Source organism: Leopardus geoffroyi, chromosome B1, assembly GCF_018350155.1.
Source record: "Leopardus geoffroyi isolate Oge1 chromosome B1, O.geoffroyi_Oge1_pat1.0, whole genome shotgun sequence".
NCBI classification, from domain to species: Eukaryota; Metazoa; Chordata; class Mammalia; order Carnivora; family Felidae; genus Leopardus; species Leopardus geoffroyi.
In genome coordinates this window covers 68,858,468-68,871,042 of record NC_059327.1, presented here as the reverse complement: position 1 = coordinate 68,871,042, position 12,575 = coordinate 68,858,468, and the positions used below count along the sequence as shown (strand labels likewise).

At 40.5% G+C, this 12,575-nt stretch overlaps 1 protein-coding gene across 6 annotated transcripts in view; it reads left to right on the top strand.

Annotated features, from left to right (window-relative positions):
- Positions 1–12,575, top strand: part of FNIP2 (folliculin interacting protein 2) — a 134,548-nt gene that overhangs the window by 87,525 nt on the left and 34,448 nt on the right. For all 6 annotated transcript variants that reach the window (XM_045464349.1, XM_045464364.1, XM_045464369.1 and 3 more), the window contains 4 exons: positions 7,467–7,668; positions 8,115–8,203; positions 11,221–11,367; positions 11,487–11,656. In XM_045464349.1, coding sequence (XP_045320305.1) covers positions 7,467–7,668; positions 8,115–8,203; positions 11,221–11,367; positions 11,487–11,656 — 608 coding nt within the window. The remainder of the gene's footprint in view (positions 1–7,466; positions 7,669–8,114; positions 8,204–11,220; positions 11,368–11,486; positions 11,657–12,575) is intronic.

The following is a 12,575-nucleotide window of genomic DNA, read 5'->3' as shown; positions in this document are numbered from 1 at the left end:
GTGACACCAGTGTGGTCTTTGGAAACCTGTGAACTCAAGGATTGGGACATACTCTTTTCATAAAACTTAAATTCTTAAACTGAGTGGTCACGACTCTAATTATAAAGATGGCCTCGAGGTATATTCTGCCTTCATTCCAGTTAAATTTTAGTTCTAAAGTTTAGTTGTTTTGCAAAATACACATTGTTGGCTCCTTATGATGTTACATCAGTAGCTTCCACTTTCTTCTTCCTACAACCCAAAACCTTAAAGGGAATTAGTATAGGTTGTACCTATAAAAATTCACATGTAAATTGGTTGATTTAGTGAGTTTGCTAGTAATCACCATGTGTAGGGATCTGTGAAGGTGTAAAGATGATTCAGTTACATGCCTGCATTTGTGAACTACTAGTATAGTTTGTTGACTGGTAGGGAAGGCGATATGCACATAAATAATGGCATAAAGACGTTAAACTGTAGGGGCTCTTGGGTGGCTTAGTCAGTTAAGTGTCCGACTCTTGATTTTGGCTCAGGTCATGATCTCACGGTTCTTGAGTTTGAGCTCCACTTTGGACTCTGTGCTGACAGCATGGAGCCTGCGTGGCATTTTCTCTCCCTCCCTCCCTCCCTATCTCTCTCTTTCTCTTTCTCTCTCTCTCTCTTTCTCTGCCCCTACCCTGCTTGTGCATGCTCTCTCTCTCAAAATAAATAAATAGACATCAAAATTTTTTAATAAAGATGTTAAACTATAAATGCCATGGGCAGGGCATAAAGCACTTTGGGACTCAGAGGAGGGAGAGAATACCTGCTGGTGGTCATGGGAGGCATGGCAGAGCCATGCATGGAGGAGATGGCACTTAAAGAACAAGCTGAGAAACAAGGGTTAGGGTGTGTGTATAGCACATGTCAGGCTGCTTGCCTCTCTTCTGTTATTCTCACAATCCTAGCAAGCTCGGCCAAGAGAAAAACATATAGCTGCTTCACTTGCTGAGGAACTGTTTGGTGGTTGGTGGACTTTGAGTGGAATGGCGGACTTTGGTGTGAGGACAAGTCCTAGCTCTGCGACTCACTAGGTGTACGTGACAGTGAATTAGTCTGGATTCAAAGTGTTGCTTCGGCATCTGCCTTATTTGTGCTAGTACCAGCCTCATGGTGTTGTTGGGAGAATTAAATGAGATACAGCAAGTCAAGTCAAGCTAAGACAAGACATGGGAAAGAAAATACTAGTCAGGATGACTTATTTGCACTTATTGCCATCATTATCATTACCATCACTACAGTTGTCAAAAGAAGGCATCCCACCTCCCTCCCTGCCATTACAGCAGCTTCTGTGATTGAAGAGAATGACGGGTCTTGAGAAATCTTCTGCTTTATGCATCTCTTTTTTTTTCTTAATTGTTTTAACGTTTATTTATTTTTGAGAGAGAGACAGAGCATGGGTGGAGGAGGGCCAGAGAGAGAGAGAGAGAGAGAGAGAGACAGAATCCGAAGCAGGCTTCAGGCTCTGAGCTGTCAGCACAGAGCCTGACGTGGGGCTTGAACTCACAGACTGTGAGATCATGACCTGAGCCGAAGTCGGACACTCAACTGAGTCACCCAGGCGCCACTATGCATCTCTTTACTAAAAATGTTTTTCCACCCCTTCAGTATTAAATCTCAAGTTGAATAGCATTCTCCAACTCACTCCTCTAAAAATTCTTCAACATTCTAATTTGAATTGAGATCTGGCTTTAGAAACTAAAGAATCTCTAATGAACTTACAACTAAAATAAGTATTTTTAGTTCAAAAATGAAAATGCCCCCAGGGGTGCCTCTGTGGCTCAGTGGCTTGAGCATCCAACTCTTGATTTTCGTTCAGGTCATGATCCCAGGGTCATGGAGTCAAGCCCTGCAACAGGCTGTGTGCTGAGCATGGAGTTTACTTGGGATTCTCTCTCTCCCTCTCCCTTTCCCCTCTCCTCTGCTTGCCTTCTCTCTCTCTCTCTCTCTCTCTCTCTCTCTCTCTCTCTCTCAAAATACAATAAAAAAAAAAAAAAAGAAAATGTGGAGCCCCTTTGTTCAAAAAGTAAGGAAAAGTACTATTAAAGGTACTAAAAGGTAAAGATTTAAAAAATATTTTACTTACAAAATATAATAGGAATAGTAGTGAAATATGAAGAAAAACTATAGATTGCAAAATTAATATTTCAGCATCATAATTTTACATAATAATGCTATATCTTGATTCATCATAAGTCTTTTCTGGCTCATTTTTCTATATTCCTTTGTCGGGTTATCAAAATTTATACTTTTTAGCAACTTTGCTTTCAATTGATATAATTGAAAGCAGCATTAGTCAGTCTTGGCAAATGCGAGATGGCAAATGATTTTTGACAATTTTTCATTTTGAGAAAGATCTTTCTGCTGATGTAACTGTTACTGGAACTTTATGCGTTATGAAAACATTGGATTAAGTTTTTGATAAACTTTCAAAATATAAATTTCATTGCATCCAGATCTGATGATTCTTGTGGAACAGTTTTTCTAAAAAAATTTAATTCTTCGCACAAATCCATTTTTGTATAAGACTGAATTTAATTTTAAATGTAAATTTATACAAAGTTATTTTAATGTCTCCTCTGACATTTACTGTAACTCATGAAAGTCTTACAAGCAACTGAGTTTCTTCATGAGTTGTATATAATTCAAAATGCCTGTTTTTTCATTCTATCACTGCATCTCCAATTGTAAGGAAAATTTGTGTATTTTATTTAAAAAATTTGTTAACATTTATTTATTTTTGAGAGACAGAGAGAGACAGAACACAAGTGGGGGAAGGGCAGAGAGAGAGGGAGACACAGAATCTGAAGCAGACTTCTAGGCTCCGAGCTGTCAGCTCAGAGCCCAATACGAGGCTTGAACCCACAAAGTATGAGATCATGACCTGAACCAAAGTCAGACGCTTAACCAACTGAGCCACCCAGGCGCTCCAGGAAAATTAATTTTAAATGGGCTTTCTTATTAATAATTTGTTTATCTGAAGTTTCAAATGAAAACAATAGGTTTTTTTCTCTGTCCGGTGCAACAATCTTTACATTTAATTTCTATGGGGCGCCTGGGTGGCTCAGTCAGTTGAGCGCCCGGCTTCAGCTCAGGTCATGATCCCACGGTCCGTGGGTTCAAGCCTCACATCGGGCTCTGTGCTGACAACTCAAGAGCCTGGAGCCTGTTTCAGATTCTGTGTCTCCCTCTCTCTCTGCCCCTCCCCACCTCATGCTCTGTCTCTGTCTCTCTCAAAAATAAATAAACTTTAAAAAAAAATTAAAAAAAAATTTCTATTTCTATGCCTGTAGATATATACTTTGTAATGTTGCAGTGCTTTTCAAAACTGTAGATGGTAAACTCTGAAGAATTCTGATTACTCCTGGATGTGCTTTATTGCAATGTCCACTGTGGGCGCTTTGTGATAATTCAGTGTCTTGGGTCTTGGGTCAGAGTTAAATATTTGCGCAGACTCTACAGGGACAGGTTCCGATGATGGATGGGCTAGCTGGCCTCGCACTATGGGTCATGGCACTACCCAGGTCTTTGCTCTCTCCCATGGCTGTGGTTGCTGCTGCTCTCACAGCCGCCAGTCTGGGCCCAGGTCCCAGGCTTGCTGCCTTGAGGCCTCCTGCTACCCTGGACTGCTCAGACACGTGGGCGTGTGCCTGACTGCCTAGCTAGTTGCTCAGCGGCTGGGTTGCATGCCCTTAGGCCGGAGCCCACTGTGCACTCTGCAGCCTGGTGTCTTCACTGCTCGCTCACATGTTTCATTGTCCCATCAGACTTTACCTACAGAATACAGGCTCAAAGATAAAATTACCAAGAATTCAAGATGGCAACCGCAAAACATTAAATCAAGCCTGGGGCCCATCTGGGAACAGGGCTCTGTGTGAGTGGGGTCTCATGCCCATGAAGCTGGCACACAGAGAATATAAATGTGGCTGACGTTTTGAATTGATCACTGTACCTATGAAGATCCCTTCATTTAAAGTTGCTGCAGTTGATTTCTTACTTTTGATAGGAATGGAGGTAGGAAAATTAGTTTTTTTATGTTAGACAGGAGAACAGTGGGTACCAAAAACACGATTGCATCTGGCTTTGAGAGAAAATTCACAGTAATCAAAAACTTCCTAACAGATAAAGATGGAAAGGATGATTTCACAGTCCTTAGCAGTTGGTTCCATGCTGGATACTCATGTCTCCAGGCCCCCTGCTGTGCCAGGCAGTAACTTTTGGTTACTGGTTGGGGAGTTGGGCTTGGACCTTTACCAGCTGGTGGGGAAGTACTGCCTGTAATAGAAGAGAAACTGCAGATTCCATCCCTTAGTGAAGCTACTGAAACCTTAAAGGACTGAGGTATTAAACTTCCCAGAAGGGCTTTTGATTCGAATTATTAAATTGAAGCAACCATATAAAGTTGATACAGGTTTGTTCTTTGACCTATAAAAATGGCAGTTTCATATGTTCCAATATAATACATACATTCAAATTAAATTCAAAGCTGACAAAAACAAACTAAGCAGTGGTGATATTAATTATAGATGATTGAGATGCACTTACATAATCATAGTTTTTGCTTTATTTATGATCTTGAAGTAAAAATAATGTATGTAAGTGCTTATTCATAAGTGTCAACAAAATTCTACTTGATTTTTTTTGTAAGGAGAAGATTAAGAGTATAGCAGTGGGTTTTCCTTGACTTGAAGTCCTGTCAGCTGATGGGATTTCTCCCAGCTATTTGCTGTCCGTGCTCCAGCTGGCAGGATGCACCTGATGGCGTGAACAGCAGCAGACGGATCAGGCATGGGGCAGAGTCCCTGCTCCTTTCCAGAGTCTAGGAAATGAGCCCAGACTAGAAGACAGAAACCCGGGGTTCTAGCGCCAGCATTGTCTCTAAGAAGCTTTCTGTTCCTGAAGCAGGTTGATGAATCACCCTGCCTCAGTTTCCACATTTGCAAAAAGATCTGTGTACCTTACATGGTGATTTGAGGGTGAGAAGATACGGTGAAGTATTTGGGTACATACTCAAATGTTTTAAAACATTCTGAAATGTTCTTTCATTGTGGAATAATTTTAAAAATATAATTACAGTACTATATGATCTGATTTGCACAGTTGATCTAAGACTTCAGAATGAAGCTCTGTTGCGTTAGAATCCAGGAATCCAGTGGAGAGAGGGGCATCTGGGTGGTCAGTTGGTTAAGCATCTGATTCTTTTTTATTTTTTGTTTTTACATTTAAAAAAATATTTTTATTTATTTTTGAGAAAGAGAGAGTGAGCGAGCATGAGCGGGGAAGGGCAGAGAGAGGGAGGGAGACACACAATCCGAAGCGGGCTCCAGGCTCTGAGCTGTCAGCACAGAGCCCAACGTGGGGCTCGAACTCTTGAAACTGTGAGATCATGATCTGAGCTGAAGTTGGACACTTAAACTGACTGAGCCACCCAGGAGCCCCAAGCATCTGATTCTTGATTTAGGCTCGGGTCATGACCTCAGGGTCATGAAATCAAGCCCGAGTAGGGCTCTGCACCGGGCATGGAGCCTGCTTAGGATTCTGTCTCTCCCTCTACTCTTCCCCACCTCTCCCGCCACCCAAAAATAGAATGCATTAGACAGACACAGTGAAGCAAGTAAGAGCTACGCAGGGCTATTGTAGCTGTGGAAGTTTTTCAGAAATTCAGTAGGTGGCACTCTGTGCTGTGTTAAGACAGAGTTGGCTATTGTTTATACGCTAGAGATGAAGACGATGCATAAAAACGCATAGGGTTAAGTGTTTATTACAATTTCATTATTAAGGACCATATTGGCCAAAGATAAATGGACTGAAATGGTCATTTTACTTTGGGAAAAGAAGGGAAGTGGGAGATGCCAGACAAAAAAAAGAAAAGGTTGCAAGAAAGTGTTGATAAATATAATCTCAGAACTTCCTATAAAATAGAAATAAACTGGTGCAAAAAACAAAGTTATAGTGCAGGTACTTTGGAAAAGGAGAATATTTACTGTATGGAATTTCTTTGTATGAAATTAAAATTCTAAGATAGGCTCAGGGTCTTTTTTTTTTTTTTTTTTTTTTTTTTAATGAGCAGATGATTAGGATCTAGGGATTTTTCAGAGAAAACAGTTGATGATTTATTATAATGCACAGCATTTACAACAGTACCTGGAGATCATGCCTTGCCAGTGGCATGTCTGTTAGCGCCTGTTACTGGCTTATCAACCACATCTACATCTCTGGGATCTTGCTTGAAGTTGACAGAAACAGTAGCATATCTTTCCTGAGGTTAGAACAAGATGTCTGTCCCCTTTCCTTTAAAAGTAAAATGGCTTTCCTGACCAAAACACTTTTTATGCATGCATGTTTTCAGAGGTATGGATATGTTCAAAATCACAGGAACATTATAGGCTATGAGTGGAGCACTAAACAAGTTTAAGATCAAGAGTATGGAGGCCAGCTGCCTTGAATCCTGCCAAGCATAAGTAATTGCTTTATTGTAATTTGTGGTAAAGAAAATAGAGGAAGCAGTCCTCTCCCATATTCTGCAGATATATAAGACTAAATGGTGAAGCCAGTGAGAAAGAGAAAGTTAATTGCATACTTACGGTGTGCCAGGCAAGGTGCTTTCATTTGCAATATATTATGTCCTTTCCTTTTGGTATCTTTGTAGAAAAAAAATTATTTTCGCTTTTGCTGTTAGTAACTATGTGCTAGTTATGCTGTTTTTTTCAGAATAGCTAAATAAGAGGGTTAGGCCATATTTGTGAGTCTTCCCCCTTAAGACAAATTGAGTATATATTCATAATTTATTGGCTTCATGATTCTCTTATCATAGAAGCAGAGTCTCTCAAAAGAACCGTAAGTTTTTTTTAAGAATTTACACAGAAGAGAGAGAAGTCTTTCTGCTTGGGGGATTTCCCAGAGAGCTTAATCAATTGCGTGGCTTAATCTGAGCATTTACTGGAGTAACTTCATGTAATGGATTTAATAGCCTTGGGAAAGTCAGCCTCAACTACCAGTAGTTCCAAACATGATGCATTGGTTAAACAGAATACCACAGGATCATTTCCCTTCTAATGTTCTTATCTTTTGCTATCTATCAACCAAAACAAAGGGCCTCTGTTTTGAGTGACCAGATGCGTCTCGCCCCTTCCTAAATACCACCAATCTGATGTAAAATTATCCAAGGGAAAAAGACTAAGAGTCTAACAAGAGGATATTTAAGGTTACTTTTAATTTTTATTTAAGTTTCTTTTTGTGTTAAATACGCTGTGGTAAGTTGAGGTTTTCATTTTTCATGACAGAATTAGAGAAAAGAATGAATTCCAAGTAGATGAAACTCTTGGTTCAGACTCCTGAGTGTTCACATTAGCTTTCTGAATTTCTGAATGGCATCCCCTGGCACTGCAGTTTATCTTCAGTGTGATTCTTTGATGTATGGCAACTTTTCAAACTTACTGTTCCTGCAGGTCAACTGATGAAACATTCAGCCTGGCTGAAGAAACCTGTAGTTCTAATCCAGCCATAGTTCGGAGGAAGAAAATTGCCATAAGCATCATCTTTTCTCTGTGTGAGAAAGAAGAAGCACAAAGGAATTTCCAGGACTTCTTTTTTTCTCATTTCCCCCTTTTTGAGTCTCACATGAACAGGCTGAAGAGTGCAATTGAAAAGGTAATAAGAATGTAATCTAGGGGCACCTGGCTGTGTCAGTCAATAGAGCATGCAACTCTTGATCTCAGCATTGTGAGTTCAAGCCCCATGTTGCATGTAGAAATTACTTAAAAATAATATCTTTAAAAAAAAAAAGACTGTAATCTTGTGTCAAATAGAGAAGTGATTATAGGGCTTAAGATGGTAGAATCTCATGGTTTATGATCAGATCCCTTTTTTAGAGAACTTAAATCACCTGCAACAGTAATAGATCCTTTAATACATTGATATTAGATATCAGACATTAGATTGTTTTAGGAAAGGAAATGGCTGCTTTCTGATGACTTAAGTCATTACTACAGTGAGTGTTTTCATTATACTAGTATTTTATTAATAAATGCCCAGTGGTAAACAGTTATAAAGGAATTTCTTCTCAGAAAGTAAATTTTTTTCTCTCTTCAATGAAGGCCATGATCTCCTGCAGGAAGATAGCAGAATCAAGTCTCCGTGTCCAGTTTTATGTCAGCCGTCTGATGGAAGCTCTGGGAGAATTCAGGTATGTTGACAAAGTCTGGCAAATCCAACAGGATAAATTTATAAGTGGCAGTAGCGGTGGCAGCCATGGATCTGGGGATACATGGCGACATTACTTGGAAGAATTTAGGGGCTGGCAATTACTGGTCACTTTAGCAGCTCCTTCCTTCAAGATGGAAACCCAGATCAAATAGAGCAGAATGTTTAAGTCACACAGCACCACATAATCCACACTGCTGCCTGACAGTCTTTGATTGCTTTTAATGAGATGAATGGAGAAAACTAATATTTATGTGTCTCTTATAAGCCTGTTCATTATTTCATGTCATCCTCACAAAAGCCCTACGAGTAAACACTATTAACTGACCCCACTTTACAGTTGTGAAGGCTTGAGTTCAGGGACACTCATCCAGAGCATAGCTGGAGAGGGGCACCTGGGTGGCTCAGTCGGTTAAGTGTCTGACTCTTGATCTCGGAGTCGTGAGTGTAAGTCCCATGTTGGGCTCCACACTGGGAGTGGAGTCCCCTTAAAAAAAAATTTTTAAAAAGAAACAAAAATAAAAAGCACAGCATAGCTGGAGAGCGTATATGTGTCAGGCAGATATACCTTCCAGCTTACCAGGACAGTCCTTGTTTATACCCAGTGCCCTCTCATAAGTATCCTGGTCTGAACATTAAATTAGTGTGTCTTCATTGTGAGTTTTTAATTCATGATCTTTGTACTCTGGAGACTGGTTTTCTGTAGTCTTTGCTCCTAATATCTGGGTAGGAAGGTGTAGTGTAGAGGGTAGGACTCTCCTTCACCATGCTAACCTGGGGTTCTTGCACCATTTCTTTGAGCCAGTTTCTCAATGGGGAGTGGAATCATATTCTGAAGCCGTCATGAGCTAATAAGTCAAACTGTTATTCTGTAGCTGAAAGATAAAAGAATTTTTACAGGGGTGCCTGGGAGGCTCAGTTGGTTAAGCCTCCAACTCTTGATTTCATCTCAGGTCATGATCTCACGGTTCATGAGATCGAGCCCTGCCTTGGGCTCCACGCTGACACCCACACCCACACCCACACCCACACCAGTGTGACAGTGTGGAGACTGCTTGGAATTCTTCCTCTTCCTCTCTCTCTCTCTCCCCAACTCATGTTCTCTTTCTCTCTCAAAATAAATAAATGAACATGAAAAAAAATTCTTTATAGTTTTTAGAATTTTAGAACATTGGGTTTTTTTTGTTTTTGTTTTTTTGTTTTTTTTTTTGTTTTTTTTTTTAGTTTATTTTGAGAGAGAGAGACAGAGAGAGAGAGGGCACACACACTTGGGTAAGGGACAGAGAGAGAGAGAGAGAGAGAGAGAGAGAGAGAGAGAGAGAATCCCAAGCAGCAAGCAGGTTTCACACCATCAGCACGGAGCCCCATGCAGGGCTCAAACCCATGAATCTCGAGATGGTAACCTGAGCCAAAAAGTCAGACGCTTAACAGACTGAGCCACCCAGGCATCCCTAGAACATTTTTTTGATGATTAAGGTATATGCTGGTGAATTCTATATGGCTACTTGAAACAATATCTCCAGTGGTCTTTGAACCTTGCGTTATGTATAAAGTACTCAGCACATTTGTCATTATTTGGTGACTGTCAAGACCTAAGTCATATATTTGAGAAATAGTGTGGAGTTGTGCTAGTTTGATTAAAGTATTAATTTTTTCGGGGCTCCTGGGTGGCGCAGTCGGTTAAGCGTCCGACTTCAGCCAGGTCACGATCTCGCGGTCTGTGAGTTCGAGCCCCGCGTCGGGCTCTGGGCTGATGGCTCAGAGCCTGGAGCCTGTTTCCGATTCTGTGTCTCCCTCTCTCTCTGCCCCTCCCCCGTTCATGCTCTGTCTCTCTCTGTCCCAAAAATAAATAAACGTTGAAAAAAAAAAATTAAAAAAAAAAAAATAATAATAATTTTTCAGAGGTCAAGAATCTGAAAGTACAGAACCAGAAAGCCTCACTTATTCAAAGACACGTCTTATTCTTACGTCAACAACCTACCCTTCCAGAAATGGTGACAAAATGTAGTGTTACCAATGAGAGACCTAGTTTTAGTAAATAATTCCCAGTTCTGTGTGACTGTAATCTGTCATTGCTACCTAACTCAGCAGATGTGTTTTGGCCAAGGTGACGTTCTCTTGTATCTCCATTCATTTAGGCACATAGCTAGAAAATCAGAATATGTCTTATCATCTTTATTTGGAGTGAATATGTCCTCCAGTGGGGGTCCCAAGCTAAGTTAGTGTGCTCTTTGGAAAAACATTTATGAGTCATGAAGCTTAGAGTAAGGCCTTGGCACCAGGTGTTGGGAAACCTGAAGTCTTATCCTGACCTTGTCATTCAGTGTCTTATATAAGTAACTTAATTTCTTTAGGCCTCAGTTTCTATATCTGTAAAGTGATAGAGCTACATTAGTCAGTTTTGCTAATAGCTTATAGTTCTAAGAATTTGATTCTGTTAGTCCATATAGAAACTCAGTATATATCATGAAGAAGAGCCATTTATGTAGTTTTTTCATCTGAAATCAATAGGGTGCTTTGGCTTAGAGAACTAAGCACTAACTAGCACTTGGGAGAGCTGAGTTGCCTTTGGCCACATTTTTAAATAGCATGTACTTTCTTTCTTCCTTTATTTCTTTACTGTAAAAACAAATGCAAATTTTGATAATAGGCATTGTGAAAACAAATCATTTAAAAATGGATATTTTATATCAAGGGTTAGTATGCCTTTTCCATAAAGAGTCTCTGTCATAGCTCCTCAACTTTGCCATTCTGCAAAAAGCAGCAATAGATAATGTATAAATGAATGAGCTTGGCAGTGTTCCAATAAAATGTTATTTACAAAAAAGGTGGCAGGTTTGGCCTCTGGATCATAGTTTGCTGATCTCTGTTTTATATACTGTTTGAATCCCTTAAGGGCTACATAGATCCAGATTATTGTTTTCTTCTTTATTCCTTTATACAGAGATTATCCAAAATAATATTTGTGACAGCTTTATGTCTCCCTTCTCTTTTCTATAGAGGAACTATCTGGAACTTATATTCCGTTCCAAGGATAGCTGAACCCGTATGGCTTACCATGATGTCCAGCACCTTGGAAAAAACCCAGCTCTGCCAGCGCTTTCTCAAGGAGTTTACACTTCTGATAGAACAGATCAACAAAAATCAGTAAGCTTCAAATCTCTGAAGCCTTTTTTGCAACTTCCATGACCAGTGTCTGTGGTGTATGTGACATGCCTCTTCCTGCATTGACTCATCTGGTTGTATTTTCTTCCATTTCTCCCAAGGTTTTTTGCTGCCTTACTGACTGCAGTGTTAACCTACCACCTGGCCTGGGTACCGACTGTCATGCCTGTTGATCACCCTCCCATTAAAGCCTTCTCAGAGAAACGCACCTCTCAGTCAGTGAACACGCTGGCCAAAACACATCCATATAATCCTCTCTGGGCACAGCTGGGTTAGTACCTAATTTGACTATTCAGAGACTCTATGGGATGGAATGGAGAAAATGCTAGAATTTTTTGTTGATATTGGCTCTCCATCCCGGAGATTCAGGAGTTGTCCCTGGACAGGCAGATGATAGGAGACTGGCCCACAGGGTCTAGTTGTAGGGCAACCCCTTCCTCTCCTTCCCCGCCACTGGCAGCTTTGTTGTGCTCTTCTGAAGCGGAACAGGTAAATCGTTCTCCCATACCACAGTGGCAGTTCACCCTAGAGCAGGGTTTCTTAACCTCAGCATTATTGATATTTGGACCAGATAATTCTTTGTGGGGTGGGGTTTGGGAGGGCTGTCTTGTGCATTTAGGGTGTTAGCAGCATCAGTGGCCTTTGTTCACTAGCTACCAGTGAAAAACCCCCTTCAGAGTTGTGACAATCAAAAATGTCTCTGAACATTATTCCTGGGTGGCAAGACACTCTCTGGCTGAGAACCACTGCCCTCAAGGATGGACTTGGTTGGAGAAAAATAGGAGAAAAAGAAAGTAACATACTATAATTTTACTACCTTTACAACTTTAGCTTGAGTTAGGAACCTTGTCTTTCTCTATACCACTTCCTTGCAATTAGATGGTGGCATTTATTTCCTCAAAGCTTTGCACGTAGGCATGGTACAGAAATCTAATGCTTTGGCATAGTTGGTTATAAAGTTTGGGACTTGTGAGTTCAAAGTGGCATATTTGGGTTCATGTGGACAGGAGGTCTACTCTTGGACCTCTCACTCATCAATCATGTAGAGTAACACAGTTAAACTCGCTGCCCACGCTGATCCAGATCCTATGCTAGATGCCAGGGACATGGGGTTAACACACACTGCTTAGCTTGGGGAAGCTAGCTGCCTAATGGAGTGGCAGATTTGTATTCAGATGATATCAAAACAT